This window comes from Salmo salar, chromosome ssa14 (assembly GCF_905237065.1).
Source record: "Salmo salar chromosome ssa14, Ssal_v3.1, whole genome shotgun sequence".
NCBI classification, from domain to species: Eukaryota; Metazoa; Chordata; class Actinopteri; order Salmoniformes; family Salmonidae; genus Salmo; species Salmo salar.
The window spans coordinates 21,311,085-21,332,262 of record NC_059455.1 but is presented as its reverse complement, the minus strand read 5'-3'; the positions used below and the strand labels follow the sequence as shown (position 1 = coordinate 21,332,262).

Below are 21,178 nucleotides of genomic sequence, written 5' to 3'. Positions count from 1 at the left end.
GTTGGGTACCCTCGTTCCAATACGTTATAAAAGAGAATGCATTCGTCCACCTTGAATATTATTCATGTTCTGGTTAAAAAATGCACTAATGATTTATGCTATACAACGTTTGACATGTTTGAACGAACGTAAATATATTTTTTCCCCTCGTTCATGACGAGAAGTCCGGCTGGCTTAGATCATGTGCTAACAACAAGGAGCTTTTTGGATATAAATGATGAGCTTTTTTGAACAAAACTACATTCGTTATGGACCTGGGATTCCTGGAAGTGACATCTGATGAAGAGAATCAAAGGTAATGGATTATTTACATAGTATTTTCGATTTTAGATCTCTCCAACATGGCCGTTTGTCTGTATAGCAAAGCATATTTTTCTGGGCGCAGTGCTCAGATTATTGCAAAGTGTGATTTCCCAGTAAGGTTATTTTTAAATCTGGCAAGTTGATTGCGTTCAAGAGATGTAAATCTATAATTCTTTAAATGACAATATAATATTTTACCAATGTTTTCTAATTTTAATTATTTAATTTGTGGTGCTGACTTGACTGCCGGTTATTGGAGGGAAACGATTTCCTCAACATCAATGCCATAGTAAAACGCTGTTTTTGGATATAAATATGAACTTGATAGAACTAAAAATGCATGCATTGTCTAACATAATGTCCTAGGAGTGTCATCTGATGGAGATTGTAAAAGGTTAGTGCATCATTTTAGCTGGTTTTATGGTTTTGGTGACGCCTGTCTTTGAATTGACAAAACATTACACACAGCTATTGTCAATGTACTCTCCTAACATAATCTAACTTTATGCTTTCGCCGTAAAACCTTTTTGAAATCGGACAACGTGGTTAGATTAAGGAGATGTTTATCTTTCAAAGGGTGTAAGATAGTTGTATGTTTGAAAAATTTGAATTTTGACATTTATTTGGTTTCAAATTTGCCGCTCTTGAAATGCACCTGCTGTTGATAGGGTGCACCACGGGTGGCACGCTAGCGTCCCACATAGCCCCAAGAAGTTAAAATTACATACCTAAATCTAACTGCCTGTAGCTCAGGACCTGAAGCAAGGATATGCATATTATTGATACCATTTGAAAGGAAACACTTTGAAATGTGTGGAAATGTGAAATTAATGTAGGAGAATATAACACATTAGATCTGGTAAAAGATAACACAATGAATAAAACATGCGTTTTTATTTATAACAAAATATATACAGTTGAAGTCAGAAGTTTACATACACTTAGGTCGGAATCATTAAAACTCATTTTCAACCACTCCACACATTTCTTGTTAACAAACTATAGTTTTATAATCGGTTAGGACATCTACTTTGTGCATGACGCAAGTAATTTTTCCAACAACTGTTTACAGACATATTATTTCACTTATAAATTCACGGTATCACAATTCCAGTGGGTCAGAAAATTGACTGTGCCTTTAAACAGCTTGGAAAATTCCAGAAAATTATGTCATGGCTTTAAAAGCTTCTGATAGGCTAATTGACATCCTTTGAGTCAATTGGAGGTGTACCTGTGGATATATTTCAAGGCCTACCTTCAAACTCAGTGCCTCTTTGCTTGACATCATGGGAAAATCAAAGGAAATCAGCAAAGACCTCAGAAAAGAATTGTAGACCTCCACAAGTCTGGCTCATCCTTGGGAGCAATTTCCAAATGCCTGAAGGTACCACGTTCATCTGTACAGACAATAGTATGCAGGTTTAAACACCATGGGACCATGCAGCCATCATACCGCTCAGGAAGGAGACGTGTTCTGTCTCCTAGAGATGAATGTACTTTGGTGCGAATCAATACCAGAACAACAGCAAAGGACCTTGTGAAGATGCTGGAGGAAACAGGTACAAAACTATCTATATCCACAGTAAAAAAGGTCCTATATCAACATAACCTGAAAGGCCGCTCAGCAAGGAAGAAGCCACTGCTCCAAAACTGCCATAAAAAAGCCAGACTACGTTTTGCAACTGCACATGGAGAAATGTCCTCTGGTCTGATGAAACAAAAATAGAACTGTTTGGCCATAATGACCATCGTTATGTTTGGAGGAAAAAGGGGGATGCTTGCAAGCCGAAGAACACCATCCCAACCGTGAAGCACGGGGGTGGCAGCATCATGTTGTGGGGGTGCTTTGCTGCAGGAGGGACTGGTGCACTTCACAAAATAGATGGCATCATGAGGGAGGAAAATTATGTGGATATATTGAAGCAACATCTCAAGACATCAGTTAGAAGGTTAAAGCTTAGTCGCAAATGGGTCTTCCAAATGGACAATGACCCCAAGCATACTTCCAAAGTTGTGGCAAAATGGCTTAAGGACAACAAAGTCAAGGTATTGGAGTGGCCATCACAAAGCCCTGACCTCAATCATATAGAGAATTTGTGGGCAGAACTGAAAAGGCATGTGCGAGCAAGGAGGCCTACAAACCTGACTCAGTTACACCAGCTCTGTCAGGAGGAATGGGCCAAAATTCACACCAATTATTGTGGAAAGCTTGTGGAAGGCTACCCAAAACGTTTGACCCAAGTTAAACAATTTAAAGGCAATGCTACCAAATACTAATTGAGTGTATGTAAACTTCTGACCCACTGGGAATGTGATGAAAGAAGTAAAAGCTGAAATAAATAATTCTCTCTACTATTATTCAAACATTTCACATTCTTAGAATAAAGTGGTGATCCTAACTGACCTAAGACAGGGAATTTTTACTAGGATTAAATATCAGGAATTGTGAAATTATGAAATGAAAAGTACTTGGCTAAGGTGTATGTAAATTTACGACTTCAACTGTATGTATCCATCGTCTTTGAAATGCAAGAGAAAGGCCACAGTGTATTATTCCAGTTTAGGCGCAATTTAGATTTTGGCACAATTTAGGTTTTGGCACTAGATGTCAGCAGTGTATGTGCAAGTTTTAGACTGATCCAATGAACCATTGTATTTCTGTTCAAAATGTTGTATGAAGTCTGCCCAATTGTGCCTAATTGGTTAATATATACATTTTGATGTACATAACTGTGCACTCTCCTCAACCCAGAGCATTGTATTTTTTCACCGTAATAGCTCCTGTGAATTGGACAGTGCAGTTAGACTAATAATAATTTTGTAATGAACACAAGGGAGACAGAGAGCTGGTTTCAAGCGCAGAGCGCAGCAAGTGTTTAATGAAAGGCACCATAGGAGGAGGAAGATAGCTAGGTCCAGGGCCGGGCCGAAGGTCATATACGGTAGGTCCAAAAATGGCAACAGTACAGGCAGGGAATAGGGGAAAGGCGTCGTGAGTGAGGCAGGTAAAAGCTCTGAAAAAGTGTGTCTCAAAACAAACAATATCTCACAGTGATGGGATGCAAGGAACTGAACTAAATCGTGTGAGATGATGACATGCAGGTGTGTGAACAGGTGATAATAATTCCGGTGATTGGAATCTGGAGAGTGAGCTGGAAAGTGAGATGAGTGTGAGTTTGACGCAGATGTTACAAATTTAAGCTTTCTGCCCATATAAGATATGTCTATGTCCTGGGAAATTTTCTTGTTACATACAACCTCTTGCTAATCACATTATCGCACGTTAGCTCAACGATCCCATAGAGGTTAAATCTCCACTTGAATCTATCATCAATACCCCCTGGTCCAATTACATCCTTCTGCAAAACATATTCAAGGTAATCATTTGTGGATTTAATGTACCAGAAGATGGAGCTGATTAACTGGTGTTATATTTATATCTTAGAGACACATCTTCTACTTCATAAAAAGCCACTTCTCTCTTCGACTGAGTAACTAACTCTGTCTGCTCTGCTGCACTCTGGAAACAAAGGAGAATGCCATGGGTTCTATATGACATTTTTGTGGAAAATGTGTTAGTCACATCATATCTATTTGATCTTTGGATGGTTCTTCATGGTCTGTGTAGTCAGATCTTTGAAAAAGTTAATTTTAAGTGAACATTTTTTTTTAGGAAGTTCTATCTGCATAAACACATTTCAACTTGGTTCTACAAGGTTCTGTCTGCAATCCAATCACAAGCCTGAGCAAATACAGACAGACCAATCAGAACACGTATTTGCCATCTCTCTCTAAGTATGGTCTAAGCTGATCTAGCCAGCAATAATGGCATGCAAGCAAAAATAACAACACTGTCAGAAGTCTTAAAGTAAATGATGTTGTCACATCGGTGTTCAGTAATGATAGTCATTTGTCTTTCCTAATGTATTTGATGAGGTGTTACCACTCTATCTTGGTAAAATTGTGTTATTCTATTATTTATGTATTCAAATAGGTACAGTTTTCTTAAAAACTGAACATGTCGTATTCAGAAGACCAAGATTGACAAACTGACTTATAAATGTGTCAGGATTTTGATACTCTGCACTTTAGGTACATTTAAGGTGATAATATTAATGGGTTATGAAAGAACAATTAATTGCAAAACAGTTCTGAGTTCTCGAATGTGAAAACTTTGATGCTCATTTATTTTGCTTTGCGCAGATAGAGTCTTAAAGTCCCATGGTCACAACATGTCAGGATTCCAGTGACATCAGGGTATGAGAAAAAGATAGTGAGAGCCGTATCCTACCAAAGATAAGTGCAGCAAGAACAACAGAGGTCCACAGCCAATGTCCCATAATTATCATAGGATACACAGAGCAAGACACCCTGATGTTACAATACAGAAACGGGTGTGCTATCTTGGTTCCTGTCTTTGTAGCAGCACAGACCTAGACCATGTAGCACAGCACAGAGGGAATGTTCAAATACTGTAAACAAGTAATTTTAGAGTAGAAAGCAACACTTACTTGATAATGTGGCCCTCTTGTGGTTGATGCTGGTTGATGCTTACTCTATTCACAATACTGAATATTGCTTTTTCTAAATTCATCTAAGTAGGCCAACTGTAAAAATAAAGCAATGGTCTATTTTCTAATCTATGCGATATTGTAATGGAATTTTAATGTCTCTTACATCTACATTTACAACCTGGTCTCAGAGCATTTCGTATTATCCTGTAAGTAAATCCAACCACTCCATTTAGTATGATTTGTTACATTTCGTATATATTGTGTACTAATATTATGTACTAATTTGTGGATGTCTATCATCCATTTTGAAGCTATGTTAAGAATTACAATTTGTATAATATGCTACGAATTTGCTAAACGTACAATACGTTACGAATTTGCGAAATGTATGATATGTTATGAATTCCAATTTGTTGTGGCTGAAGTTAGCTATGTGACTAGGTGGCTAACATTAACGTTAGCATTAGGAGTTAGGTTAAAGGGTTAAGGTTAGGATTAGGGGAAGGGTTAGTTAAAAGGGTTAAGGATTTGCCTTAAGTAACTTTCTGTCTTATGTAACCATAACAAACATAAAATGTCATGCTGATTTCAGTGTCCCAGATTCAAATGTACTATTATATGTCTAGTCTATGAGACTAGGCTGACATTTAGAGCTGAATTGGAAGAGGTAGCTTTATTGGCTTTATTTAAAAAATGACTTACTCTACAATCATCATCATCATCATCATCACTATGATTATCATCATCTGCTACCACTAGTCTTGGTAATATCAGGGAGGTAGTGAGAAGGTTACTGTGTACATTTTAAAGTGGTGCTGTATACTGTACAGACAGGTGTACTGTCATTGTGTAGCTCAGTATGTTTTTGTAAAGGGGTTGTATCTCCTGTTGTCACAGTGGGCTTCAGAGCACAGTAGTACACAGCAGAGTCAGACAGCTGCACCCGCTGGATCGTCAAGGGGACTGATTTGGAGTTGGCATCTAGATCAGCGTGAAATCTCTCCTTGAAGTCAGCAGCATTGTCCCCAGTTCCAAATTTTGGCCGCATAAGTATATACTTGGGGTAGTCGTTTGTTCCCTGTTTGTACCAGAATAGATATGGACTTGGATAATCTGTTTCGTAATGACAGGCAAGTGTTATTTGTCCTCCTTCAGTAGCCGTCTCAACTCCTTTTGTCTGTAACACTCTGTCTCCTCTGCATTCTGGAGAGAAATTATATACGTTGAAAAAGAAAGGCTGTTTGATGATTTAAACCCATTAAATCATTAGAAGCATATAGAGTGAGCAACATTCTCTATTTTACATGATAATAGAAAGGTATCATTTAAGCAATGGCTAGTAAGCAAATATATATAGTTTTTTTATCATACCACAACAAAATGCAGTAAGGATCAAAATATTCTTCAGCCAAGATTCCATGTCTGCTGTGAGATGGGTAGGTAAGGAGAGAGCAAACACACTCGACTCGCATGTGTCACCACTTCTTTAACTCTGCCTTAGGAAGCATTGAGGAGGAGCTTCCACTAGGCTCTCTAAGAGCGTTATATCATACTATCAAATAGTTTTTGTAAGGGGGCTGTATATTCTGTTGTCACAGCACAGTAGTACACAGCAGAGTCAGACAGCTGTAACCTCTGGATCATCAAGGGGAAGGATTTAAATGTAGTTAAATTGAGATGGGAATCGAATCTCCCATGGAATTCAATGGCATTATTTGATCCAAAAGTCGCATATACTTTGGGAAGGTGTTAGCTCCCTGTTTGTACCAGAACAGATTTAGATTCGTATCCAACTGAGTCTCAAATTGACAGTCCAGTGTGACCTGTTCTCCCTCAGTAGCGATCACATCTCCTGGTGACTGAGGCTTCTCCTCTGCATTCTGGAAAATAATGTAATACACATTTGTATTAGGGAGAAAATAATCCAGCAACATGATTGAGGAAATAAAAAAGTATGAATTTCATACTGGTAGTATTGTACTGATAAATATATGTTTGATAAAAGAAAGGATTGGAGCAAAGGCATTAAATGAATACGGAAAATAATATTGTCGTACCTTGACAACATGCAGAGAGATTCAGTACATTTCTCAGCAAAGAGTCCATGCCTACTGTGAGATAGGTAGGCAAGGAGAGAGCAAACTTGTGTCATAGGTTCGTGAAACCACTTCTTTAACTCTACCTTAGGAATCATTGAGAAGGAGCTTACACCAGGCTCTCTAAGAGTCTAACTGTTAATCACACTATCAAATAGTTTTTGTAAGGGGGCTGTATATCCTGTTGTCACAGTCGGCCTAAGAGCACAGTAGTACACAGCTGAGTCAGATGGTTGCAACCGTTGGATCGTCAAGGGGACAGATGTTGAGTCTTTATCTAGATAGGCATCAAATCTCTCCTCAAATCGAGTGGCATTTATACTTCCTAAAGAAAAATGTCCCAACATAAACTTTGGGAAGTCATTTGCTTCATACTTGTACCAGAACAGGACACATTTGCAGTAACTGAAGTCTGAAATTGACAGTCCAGTGTGACCTGTCCTCCCTCAGTAGTGGTCACATCTCCTGGTGGCTGAGTGACTGAGTGACTGGGTCTCCTGGTGGCTGAGTGACTGTGTCTTCGCCTGCATTCTGGAAAAGGACACACATTAGTATTAGGGGAGAGGGGAGTTAAGCAACATGATATAGGGAATTAAAATGTATAAAATTAGTAGTAGTTGTAGAAAACTTAAACATATGTCCCGTGTGGCTCAGTTGGTAGAGCATGGTGTTTGCAACGCCAGGGTTGTTGGTTTGATTCCCACGGGGGACCAGTATTGAAAAAATAATAATAATAATGTATGAAATGTATGCATTCACTACTGTAAGTCACTCTGGATAAGAGTGTCTGCTAAATGACTAAAATGTAATGTAAATATTTGAAAAAAATAAAGGGCTTGGAGCATAGGCAGAAAACAAATTAGGAATGTAATATTATCATACCATAACAACATGCAACAAGAATCAGTAAATTCCTCAGCCACTCTGATGTAACAAGGCCATGATGACACTATGAAATCCTTGTCTCTTTCTGTGTATGTGGGATTATACAGTGGGATTCAGAGCACAGTAGTAAAAAGCAGAGTCAGGCAGCTGCAACCTCTGGATCAGCAAGTGGACAGAGCTAGATGTGAAATTCAGCCTGGAATCAAACCTCTTCTTGAACTAATCACTATTGCTCCCTTCTGCCTAAATGACTACTGACCCTTAGCACTCACGTCTGTAGCCATGAAATGCTTTGAAAGGCTGGTTATGGCTCACATCAACACCATTATCCCAGAACCCGTAGACCCACTCTAGTTTGCATACCGCACCAACAGATCCACAGATCATGCAATCTCTATTGCACTCCACACTGCCCTTTCACACCTGGACAAAAGGTACACCTTTGTGAGAATGTTATTCATTGACTAAAGCTCAGCGTTCAACACCATAGTGCCCTCAAAGCTCATCACTAAGGTAAGGACCCTGGGACTAAACACCTCCCTCTGCAACTGGATCCTGGACTTCCTGACGGGCCGCCACCAGGTGGTAAGGGTAGGTAACAACACATCCGCCACACTGATCCTCAACACGGGGGCTCCTTAGGGGTGTGTGCTCAGTCCCCTCCTGTACTCCCTGTTCACCCATGACAGCATGGCCAGACACGACTCCAACACCATCAAGTTTGCAGACGACACAACAGTGGTAGGCCTGATCACCAACAACGATGAGACAGCCTATAGGGAGGAGGTCAGAGATCTGGTCCGGTGGTGCAAGAACAACAACCTATCTCAACGTAATCAAGACAAAGGAGATGATTGTGGACTACAGGAAAAGGAGGACCGAGCACGACCCCATTCTCATCAACGGGGCTGTAGTGGATCAGGTTGAGAGCTTCAAGTTCCTTGGTGTCCACATCCCCAACAAACTATTGTTGGGTTCAACATTTTGAACATGGAGATATTAAATAAATGATAGAGAAGAAGCATAGAATCAAATGAGAAAGTTAAAGGTTCTCTGTAGAAAGCCAGAAGGCTTTGGAATGTGTTTGTTGGAGGAGAGGAGAGCGACGTGTTGATATAGGGGAGACAGATGGATATCTGTGGATTAGGTGAAGGAGGGGTTGAGGTCAGCAAATGAGGGGTGAGGTCAGTTCCCCTTAAGGGAGTAATCAGGGTTTAGTATCTGGTTACCTTCTTCCTGTTGGACATAAGCTGTAAGGATTGGAGATAAATAGGATATAAATATCTGGATGGGACAAATGTTGGGTTGTCTGATTAAAGCTGTACAGAACCTTTGGGAAGAATTAAACTTGGTTAAAGCTTCTCTAGTGTCTGTGGGTTATTTACTCTGAAAAATAAGAACCTAACACTATCATGGTCCAAACACATCAAAAACAGTTGTGAAGAGGGCACGACAAAGCCTATTCCCCCTCAGGTGACTGAAACGATTTGGCATAGGTCCTCAGATCCTCAAAAGGTTCTACAGCTGCAACATCGAGAGCATCCTGACTGGTTGCGTCACTGCCTGGTACGGCAACTGCTTGTCCTCCGACCGCAAGGCACTACAGAGGGTAGTGCGTATGGCCCATCACTGAGGCTAAGCTGCCTGCCATCCAGGACCTCTACACCAGACGGTGTCAGAAGAGGTCCCTAAAAATTGTCAGACCCCAGCCACCCCAGTCATTGCCTGTTCTCTCTGCTACCGCATGGCAAGCGGTACCAGAGCGCCAAGTCTAGAACCAAAAGGCTTCTCAACAGCTTTTACCCCCAAGCCATAAGACTCCTTAACAGGTAATCAAATGGCTACCTGGACTATTTTCATTGTGTCCCGCCACTCCTCCCCCCCAACCCCTCTTTTTTCTAGTTTTGAATGGACCGTCTCTTCTCAAACCTTTGAAGCCCCACCCCAAAATACAGAGTTGTCAGATGAGCAGAAGTAACAACAGACTTCTTGCTGCTGCTTGATACCTCTGTCACATCCTCAAAATGCAGGGCTGAACTGAAATATGATAACCTTAGTCGCCCTCTATTGGATATTGGATAAAACTGTCTTATTTATTTCCATTTATTTTCTTGATTTTAGGGTAAGAGAGTTGCTTTATGCAAGATCTTCAAGATATTCATTTATTCAACATGAGGCATTCATTCATTCACAGTTTTTCGATGTCCTATTTAAATCTACAATCTAAAGTATAAATAAGCAACACATTCAGATAGATTGAGTTTTGTCACTCTTCCATTCAACATTTTTAACATTTGTGTTTTATTGTTCATTGAAAATCGTTCATTGTTCATTTTCAGTGTGTGTTTTTTGTCTACACAAAGTAATGATGAAATAAAAAATGAGGGGATGTCTAGGGGATGTCAGTTTTTTTCTCCAGGTTTTTGTACAGTGTGCACAGGTTTCCTCTCACAGTGGGCTGCAGGGCACAGTAGTACACAGCAGAGTCAGACAGCTGCACCCTCTGGATCGTCATGGGGACAGATTTTGAGTCTGCATCGAGACGGGCATCAAATCTCTCCTTGAACCCTGCAGCGTTGTCTCCAGATCCAAATGAATAACGGCTCAGCATATGTTTAGGGAAGTCATTTGCTTCTTGTTTGTACCAATATAGATATGCATTATTAGCACTGGTGTTATATTGACAACTCAGTGTTACCAGTCCTCCTTCTGTAACAATCACAACTCCTGGTTGCTGTTTCACATTGTCTCCTGTACAATCTGGGGGAAAAAGAAAGACTGAGTGATAATTTGAAAGATATTAGAAATCATAAAACCATAGTTAAAATTAGTAAAAGATAAGATAAACCAATGAGAGAAAAGGTTTCATCATACCGAAGCAGAATACAACAAGAACCAACCAGATGATTAGACAGAGTACCATGGTTATACAGAACACACTGAGAGTGACTGTGAGTTACAGTAAGAGGTAGAGATCCTCTCTCTCTCTTCCATGTCCATCTCAGCCTGTATATCACCATCAACTGACAGACATAAAGGAGGAGCTTGTTCAGCAAGAGGTAAGATTGAATGGAAATGTATTGGTCAATATTACCTTGTCAGTATTATATTCTCACTCTTTGCAGTACATTAGAGACAAAGTGAAACACCTACCTCTAGCTGAAATAATATGGTAAATACTGACAATGACGTAAATTATTTATGAAGTGAGTATGATTAACTTATTTGAAAATAAATGTTTGAAAACGTACACATATTCAATTAATATTCTTCTACTGTATATGCTGTACAAACTAATTCACAAAATATGTCTCCTGTAATCATATGTACAGTTTGAACAGGATCATTTGTATCTCCTCCCTATAACATAAAACCCATTCAATGGTGGCTCTTAATTAAGTATGTTGGTGATGATGAAGGTTTGGTTTACTAAATCACTGTAAAGATGGAATCAATTCAGATACATTTAAATGAGATAATGTTTAGTCACATGAAAATATTCTGATGTTCATGACATATTTACTTTCTTTCCAAATATAAAGTCTGGTAATAACGTTCATATTAAAAGAAGGGAACATAATGAATGGAAGATGAGAGCTATTCAGGCTCAGTTTCTAAGGGTTCTAGGGGTCTCAGATTCAGGTTCTCTGTGTTTATATTGTCAGGATCAGTTTTTCAACAGTGTGTCTGGGTTTCCTGTCACTGTGGGCCTCAGAGAACAGTAGTACAGAGCAAAGTCTGTCTGGGGCTCCCGAGTGGCGCAGCGGTCTAAGACACTGCATTTCAGTGCTAGAGGTGTCACTACAGACCCTGGTTTGATTCCAGGCTGTATCACAACTCGCTGTGATTGGGAGTCCCATAGGGTGGTGCATAATTGGCCTGGCGTTGTTAGGGTTTGGCCCGGGTAGGCTGTCATTGTAAATAAGAATTGATTTGTAATTGACTTGCCTAGTTACATTAAAAAATAAATAAATCGACGTATGTCCGCAATCCAAAACTGCGGTGCAAAACCTGTTCACTTACCAATGAACCTTGAAAAAATAAGAATTGCATTAAACATCTTCATGGGGTCTGAATGACTGGCTTTATGCGCTGTCAGGTAAGAGTGTATCACTATTCTCTCCTAAAACATATTGTAGACTACATACTGTAATGTCAAAGCACTCATTGACTTTGTAACTCCACCGCTCTACACTAAAGGTGGTTGGGTATTTGAGTTCAGCTTTCTTTCTGTGTTGGATTGCTGCAAAATGTTGTCTGCATGGTTTTGCTGTAGTTCTGAATAGAGACATTTCAGCTCATGACTGCCCTCTATTGATATTCTCTCAAAATGTATCCTGTTCACCAAAAACAATGGCGCATAATAAGACTATTACTGCCCATAATCCTCTAAGGCAGTGGTTCCCAAACTGTGGGGTCGGCAGGGGAGGCGCAGAGTTTTAAGGAACTCAGTCTGTCTTTAAACTTTCTCTTGTCATGTTATTCATTGCATACCTTCGTTTTTTTTATCCCACAGACATTGTTCATTTTTTTGTCACTCAAATATCCCACGAATAAACATTTGAAAATATTATTTAAAATTGCAAAATGTTCTTCGCACCCCAACAAAAGGGGTGTGAACAGTTTGTGTTATGAACAGTGTTTGTACCCATAGAAATTGATGCGCGCGTGGGGGCTCCACAATGTCAGAATGGGGACACCGAGTGGAAAAGTTTGGGAACCACTACTCTAAGGAAAGAAAACAACAAATGTTCTTGATTCTGTATTTATTTATGTCACACCAGGAAGATGAAGACAATATAAAGGATTATTTCCTGAATAATATTTATATTAAATGTGTTTTCTTTCTTAATTTACAATTGATGTAGAGATGTAGGAGAATTTTTTATATATTAATGTACTTTAAATATAACTGATTGAGCAGAACACAATGTCTCTACCAATGCACTGTTCATCCCCAAGGGTCTTGACAGGTTTTTGTACAGTGTGTCTGGGTTTCCTGTCACTGTGGACTGCAAGGCGCAGTGGTACAGAGCAGAGTCTTCCAATTCACAGAGGAGATCATCAAGTCAACACGGGTCTTCTCTTCATTCAGTCTACCAGTGTGTCGTGGAGTCGTAATGGATGTATTCTGTACATACTTGTTGGTTGGTAGGATCCAAAGAAGACATTCTGGTCTGGATCCGGGGTATTGACGGTACCATTGTAGATTATTAACGTTGCCCTTGTAGTTGCAGGAGAGAGTGATGTCTGTTCCTTGGAGAGCATTGACTTCAGGCTTCACTGGAGTTATTGTTTCCTGCTCCATACTATCAGCTGCAACAACATAAGTATTGTCATTGTGTTAATGTTTATTCCTAAAGAGAATCCAAAAGACATGGATTAGGTGTCCATAAAGTATGACAAGAGAAAGAATTGAAACTTTCCAGTAAAATGCGACTTAGTGTTTAATGCAATCATTAACTGAAAAAAGCAATGTCGCTGTTTTCAAAATGTTATTTGGTTTAAGCTGAGAATTCAGCACTCACCTACAAATGCAGAGAGGAGAAACAGTAATATGAGTGACATCCTGACACAGACTAGATAAACCAACTGAGAGATAATACAGGGAGAGAGCTGAGTAGTTCCTCTACAGAGACATCCTCATGGTTGCAGGTATACCCAGCCTATACCAGTGTTTGACTATGAGGCCCCTCCTCTGATAACTGGATATGTAACTCTTCTTCTGTGGTTGGTGGTTAAGGGTTTTCAGTTCCTATTGGCCTCCTCAGATTATTTTAGACTTCATTTATATCTGAAAATGTATTGTTTTTGCAGTTGTTGTTGTTTGTTTGTTTTTTCAATAGATAATACCATACCATGCTATACTATATATACCATCTGCAAATAAACCTTCACTAAGAATAGTAGAATATTGTGTCATTGTTGACTAGGATGAAGATCATTCCAAACAAAAAGCCTTCATCCCACATCTTTGTGTCAGACTGTCTGTGGGCTCCATTGCACAGTAGTACAGAGCAGAGTATGTCACATCAGCAGAGGTGATCTCCAGATCCATACATTTTGATTTTTTGTCATGATTTAGAGTGAACCCTGGTGTAATATCCACATACTCCACAACCAGTAACTGTGGTGCTGATTTAGAATATTGGGATAGCAGTTTACAAATGATTTATGCACTAGAGACTCCACTTGATGGCGCTGTGGTCTAACAAAATAGCAGATGTTTGTAATCACAAAAATCACAAATAGCTATAAAATAAATCACTTACCTTTGAAGATCTTCCTCTGTGTGCAATCCCAAGGGTCCCAGCTACACAACAAATGGTTGTTTTGTTCGATAAAGTCCTTCTTTATATCCCAAAAATGTACGTTTAGTTGGTGCGCTTGATTCAGTAATCCAATCGTTCAACGTGCATACAAACAAATCCAAAAAGTTACCGGTAAAGTTCGTCCAAACAAGTCAAACGATGTTTCTAATTAATCCTCAGGTACTCTAATGTCTAAATAAACAATAATATTTGAGACGGAGAATAGTATGTTCAATAGGGAAGATAAATGACAAAGAGCGCGCACCTCATTCACTCGCCAACAAGACTACTTTTGTAATGAGAGACACCTTGGAAAAACTACAACTACTTGCTAATTTTTCAAAAAGCAAGCCTGAAACCCTTTCTAGAAACTGTTGACATCTAGTGGAAGCCATAGGAACTGCAATCTGTGTCCTTTCTGTTTGTATATCCCATAGGCTAGCATTGAAATTGCCTGTGACCTGTCGTGGAAATTGCAAGATTATGTTATAATGCTTTTATTGCATTATAATGGTTGTTTTATTCAACAGAATAGTGTTCTGTTAACTATTTTGTGTGTGTTCTACTGAGGAGGACCTCTATGAGATAACACTGACAGAGGAGATTTACAATGTCTTTGGGTAGTAAAGCCTAAAGAGCATTAAAGAGAACATGAGCTAATGGTTCTGTTCTATACCGTACCAGGGAGAGACGGTTCTAGTTTGCAGTAGGAGGACCAGACACTGGTCTATACAATGAAAACTGTTGACACAGCAGTAACTGTCTGTTATGTATTATAGATACCTTTCATACAAATCTTAACCTTGTGACTATGTCTATGTATCTGTTGTTCGTCATGTAGGTTGAGAGGGGTGTATCTTGGCTATAACAGATCTTTGTACTTTTGTGTTGTCACTTTCAATGGTTCATTCGAAATGGTGCATCATTGAAAGTCAGTGCTATTACAAAGCTCTTATTATTAATGATGTAGTTTAAGTATAACTCTGACTGGTATGTGAAGTTTCTCTCTCTCCTCATTTGGTAATACAGAAATTAACCACCACAGACCTCAAAAAAAGAAATTCCGGATGGATTCTCCTCAGGTTTTCGCCTGCCATATCAATTCTGTTATACTCACAGACATTATCTTAACAGTTTTGGAAACTTCAGGGTGTTTTCTATCCAATGCTACCAATTATATGCATATCCTAGCTTCAGGGCCTGAGTAACAGGCAGTTTACTTTGGGCACGTCAGTCATCCGAACTTCCGAACAATAACCAGTATGCCGAAGAAGTTAATCCAGGTTGTGAACATGAAACTAGGGTTAGGGTGTCCGGGTTATGGCTATGGCTGGGGTTATGGCTTGGGTTGATCCGGAATATGAACATGAAGCTTGAGTTATGGCTATAGCTAGTGTTATGGCTAGGGTTGATCCGGGATGTGGATATGAAGCAAGGCTTAGGGTTAGCTTTAGGGTTAAGGTTAAGGTTTATCCGGGTTGTGGACATGAAGATAGGGTTAGCGTTAAGGTTAAGGTTAGGGTTAATCCGGGTTGTGGACATGAAGCTCAGGTTAGTATTAGGGCTAGGGTTCTGGCTAGAACAGAAGGGTTTAGGACTCTATTCAATCAGATCCATTTTAGCCAAAATCCACATAGCTGTTGTTTTGACAGTGTCAGAGGTAGAATTGCGTTAGCGCCGTCAAACAACACAGGCAGCATTGAATATTTCTCTCTGAAGCAATGTTTCAGTCTTGTCAATTGGAGAAAATGTTGATGCTCCACCTACTGCCAAATACAGTGTTAGGGTTAGAATTGTAATTCATAACCTATAATTTAAAATGGATGATGGACATCCACAAATGAATACATACCATATGAAACGTAACATTTCAGACTAAATGGAGTGTCTTGAATTTACATACAGAATAGCATGAAATGCTCTCCGACCAGGTTAGGCTTTGTGACAATGATCAACAGCAGCTGCTCACCTATTTGACAGCTCTAATGCAGTTACATCTCCGACACTGCAAGTGCTTGATCTGATTGAATCTAGGCCTTAGTGTTTTGGACAAATTCATTCATGTGCCTGTTGATAACTTTCTCCTCTCAATCAGATGTTCTCCAGATCCACACTGGTTCTCTATTTATTCAGATTAACAGACAGTCAAGGGTCATCAGCGTTAGCTCTTATTACAGAGGGCTTTGAGGTGACTGTAGTGCAGAGGAGGAATTGGGGTGCTGATCCAGGGTACTGTCTGTACCACTGGAGATTATTATCCTTTACTGTATTATTACAGGAGATCTTAACTCTGCTACCCTCTAAATAATACTCCTCAGAACTGTTGGAGTAATATCATCCTCTAAAGTTTCACCAACAAGGGCTGAAATCAGTAGAATATAATAGAGTAGCATTATGGTCTATGTTACAGATCAGACATAAACTAGTTATTTAGAAAACAGCAAATCCAAAACACTGCTATGACTTTGAAATGATAAGTAGGCATATACAATGTTGCTCCTCCTCTTTTCGTAGGTTTTTAAACACACCCACCAGGTTTCCTGTCAAAAAGAAAAACCTTGAGATGTACCATCTCCTGTAGGTCATGTCATGTATGTATAGAATGTGCCAGGTTAGGTTTTTGTACAGCGTTTGTAGGTTTCCTTTCTCTGTGGGCTTCAGTGCACAGTAGTACATAGCAGAGTCTTTCTCTTTAGCAGAGGAGATCTCCAGATCCACACGGTTCTTCTCATCATTTAGTTTGACTGACAGTGGAGGATCCAGACCTGGAGCCCGTGATGGAGACCCAACACCATGCAGGATAAGCAGGATATACTGAGGAGGTGATCCAGGGTCCTGGAGATACCATTGAAGAGAGACTGCAGATGAGTAGGTGCATGAAAGTGTAATATTCCTACCTACTGGAGCATACACCTCCTCTCTGATTGGCTCAATGGTCTGACCATTACTGTCAGCTGCAAGAATGTACTGATTATAGTAGTATCAGGGGCGTCGTAAAGGACAGACCAAGGCGCAGCGGGTATAGTGCTCATCTTCTTTTAATTTTAAAGAGATAACACTTTTACAAAAAATAACAAAACCGGAACAAAAACAGGTACTTACACAAAACGGAAAACAACCACCCACAAAACCCAAAGGAAAACAGGCTGCCTAAGTATGGCTTCCAATCAGAGACAACGAAAGACACCTGCCTCTAAATGGAAACCACACTCGGCCAAAGCTGGAAAACAAACATAGAAAATGAAAACTAGAACCAAAATCCCCTAGACCAAAAACCCCAAAACACACAAAACAAACACCCCCTGCCACGCCCTGACCATACTACAATGATAAAAGACCCCTTTACTGGTCAGGATGTGACAAGTAGATGACTTACATGTAAGTACTAAAAGCAAAATAAATGTGGGGATTGACATTGTGGCTGAAACTGGAATTTAAACTGATAACACACAGCACAGCAAGATTTGTGTATACTAAAGTAACATCCTCCTCCTTCTAGTTCTGAATGGACCATCTCTTCTCAAACCTTTGAAGCCCCACCCCAAAATACAGAGTGTTGTCAGATGAGCAGAAGTAACAGCAGGCTTCTTGCTGCTGCTTGATTCCACTGTCACATCCTCAAAATGCCAGGCTGCATTGAAATATGATTACCTTAGTCTCCCTCTATTGGATATGAGATAAAACTCTGTTATTTATCTCTATGTATTTTCTTGATTTTAGGACAACAGAGTTGCTTGATGCAAGATATTCATTTATTCAACATGAGGCATTCATTCATTCAGTTTATTTGGTATTTCTATTTAAATCTAGAATATAAAGTAGAAATAAGCAACACAATCAGATATCCTTAAGGAGTTTGTCACTTTTCCATTCCAATTTGTTTTAATGTTTCATTGTTCATTTTCAGTGTGTGTGTGTGTGTGTGTGTTGCTTATTCATTCAGTCATAGTGTATTTTGTTTTCCTATTTATATCCAGAATCTACAGTATAAATCTGCAACATATTCAGATAACCGAATGAGTTTCTGTCACTTTTTCATTTGTTACATTTTATGATTGATCAGACAGAGTACCATGGTTATACAGAACACACTGAGAGTGACTGTGAGTTACAGTAAGAGGTAGAGATCCTCTCTCTCTCTTCCATGTCCATCTCAGTGTCACGCCCTGACCATAGAGAGCCTTTTTATTCTCTATTTTGGTTAGGTCGGAGTGTGACTGGGGGGGTGTTTCTATCTAGGTGTTTTATTTCTATGTTGGCCTGGTATGGTTCCCAATCAGAGGCAGCTGTTTATCATTGTCTCTGATTGGGGATCATATTTAGGCAGCCATTTCCCCACTGTGTTTTGTGGGATCTTGTTTTGAGTTAGTGCATGTTGCACCGCTGATGTTACGGTTAGTTGTTTGTTTCCTTTTGTTTTGTAAGTTTCACTAAATAAAATATGTGGAACTCAGAGCACGCTGCGCCTTGGTCCGTCTCTCCACACAACCGTGACACTCAGCCTGTATATCACCATCAACTGACAGACATGAAGGAGGAGTCTGTTCAGAGACAGGAAAGATTGTAAAGAAATGTATTGGTCAATATTACCTCATCGGTATTTGATATAAGCACTCTTTGCAGTACATTAGCCAAAGTGAAAAGCTTACGTCTAGCTCACATAAAATGAAAAGTAGTCTAAAGCAATTTTCAATTACATATATGTTCCATGAAGTGAGCATGATAAACTTATTTTTTGATATGTTGTGAAAACATACATAGATTCTTTTAAAATGAATGTACAAACACTTGTGTAGCCTACAGAGTAAATAATTCAGGTCTACTTCTGTACATAAAGTATATTGAAATGTATATTGTGCTTTTGTCCCAACTTTTAAGTGGTACTGTATGTTTGTATGGACACATGAAACATATAGTTTTTGTAAGGGGGCTGAATATACTGTTGTCACTGTGGGCCTCAGAGCACAGTAGTACACAGCAGAGTCAGACAGCTGCACCTTCTGGATTGTCAAGGGGACTGACTTTGCTGTGACATTCAGACGGGCATGAAATCTCTCCTTGAACTCAGTAGCGGTTTCCCCAGCTCCAAATGTATCCTCTCTCAGCATAAACATAGGGTTGCCATTTGCTTGTTGTTTGTACCAGAAGAGATATGGTGACAGATCAGTTGTATCAAATAGACAAGTGAGTGTTGTTGGTTGTCCTTCTACGACCATTACATCTTCTGTTGGCTGTATTACATTCTCTTCTGCTCTGCACCCTGAAAAGAAAGAGAAATATATCTTCACAACATATAATAATAATGTATATAAATAAAATGAACAAGTGCACAGAAAGAGACAGATGAACAGAGTGATGTTATACCAAAGCAGCATGCAGCCAGAACATGCAGGATCAGCCAATTTCTCATGACTAGTCAGTCAGTTTGAAGTGGAAAAGGTAAGGAGCAGAACAATGCTGATCTCTCTATCACAGAGCTTTGACACCCTCTGTCCTACTGTTGATGCTTCATGTTGTTCTGTATTACATGCAGTAGTAGATCATGGGGAGGTGTCTGTCTGTATGGCATCCTCTGATTCAGGGGTGTGTGTGCTTTGTTAGGTTGCCTCCTTCAGGTGGACTTTTCTTCTACACCACCAGACAGTGTGAATTGTGAGGAGTAACTATTTTTGCACTTCGTCATATTCCCAAGTGCTTTTCCAACCACTTAAAAAATGATGGATTTGAAGAGAACTGATTGAAGAGTGAGAATACATATTTCTCACAGTTCATTGAATATGAAGACAGAGAAACACTAGACCACCTGGTGACTGCACAAAGCACATCATAATTCTCTGATCTCAACCTCTGCCATTATGTTATGAAATTGTGGTTTGATGTTCAAATTTGATCCCCGCTTCATCAAAGAATTTTTGGTCTGCAGGTTTTAGAACAACGTTTTTTTTTACACATTGTATCACTGGGTATATTCTCTGAGAGAACAGTAGTAGAGTGCTGTCTGCCAGGGTTAGACTTATCACCAATTCAGTTGATGTCTGAGACGTTGTGGATGTATATCTCTTATCAGAATTATGTTCACTACCACTTTCTGATCTGGCACCATTATACAGTAGAAACTGAAGATCCTGGTTATGGTAATGCCTGTACCATTAAAGGTCAATACATTTCCAGCCTATATCATATGAGCAGCTCAGAGTCACAGGTTTTCCCTCTGTACCTATGACTTCATGCTTTACAGGACTAATGTGATCCCCAGCAATCTGTCCCGTAAAGAGAATATAGAAACTAAAACAATTGACAGGAATTTAAAAAAGTAACTAGCATCAACAATACAGGCTCACTTACAAAATGTTGTAAGGTTCACCTGTACAAAATGTAGAGAACATCCAGATCAAACCAAGTTACATCATTCATCTACTGTATGTTGGTCCACCTAGTTAACTGAAATATGTCTCCTGTCATCATATGTACAGTTTGAACAGGATCCTTTGTAGCTCTTCACTTTGACATAAAACCATTCAATGCTTTCTCTTATCGAAGTGCGGTGGTGGTGACGAAGGTTTGGTTTACTAAATCACTGTAAAGATAGAATCAATTATATTTCTATGAGAGAATGTTTAGAATGTTTAGTCATATACATGACTTTCATTGTATTTCCAAATATAACATTTGGTCACTGGTATTATTTAATACAGTGAAAAGAGTGAACACAAGTATACTGTAGTTATGACAGAATGACTCCCCTGGTTTCTCACTGTCAGCTATAAAAGGCATTTCCTTTCCTCTGCCTCAATTATATAACACCTCCCATTGACTTAAAAAAAAACACAAAGTACTGTACAGACCCAAGTGCAGACACAGTGTTTTTGTAAAGGGGTGGTATATCCTGTTGTCACAGTGGGCCTCAGAGCACAGTAGTACACAGCAGAGTCAGACAGCTGCACCCTCTGGATCGTCAAGGGGACTGATTTAGTGATGGAATTGAGATCGGCATCAAATCTCCCCTTGAATCTATCATCAATACCCCCTGGTCCAATGACATCCTTCCGCAAAACATATTCAGGGTAAT

The 21,178-nt window shown here is 39.5% G+C and overlaps 1 gene segment (V, D, J or C); it reads right to left on the bottom strand.

Annotated features, from left to right (window-relative positions):
- Positions 1-10,078: 10,078 nt before the first annotated feature.
- Positions 10,079-10,832, bottom strand: LOC106569031 (T cell receptor alpha variable 12-3-like). The segment is given in 2 exon segments: positions 10,079-10,558; positions 10,673-10,832. Coding segments are annotated over 2 exon segments (417 nt in total).
- Between the last annotated feature and the right edge of the window lie 10,346 nt (positions 10,833-21,178).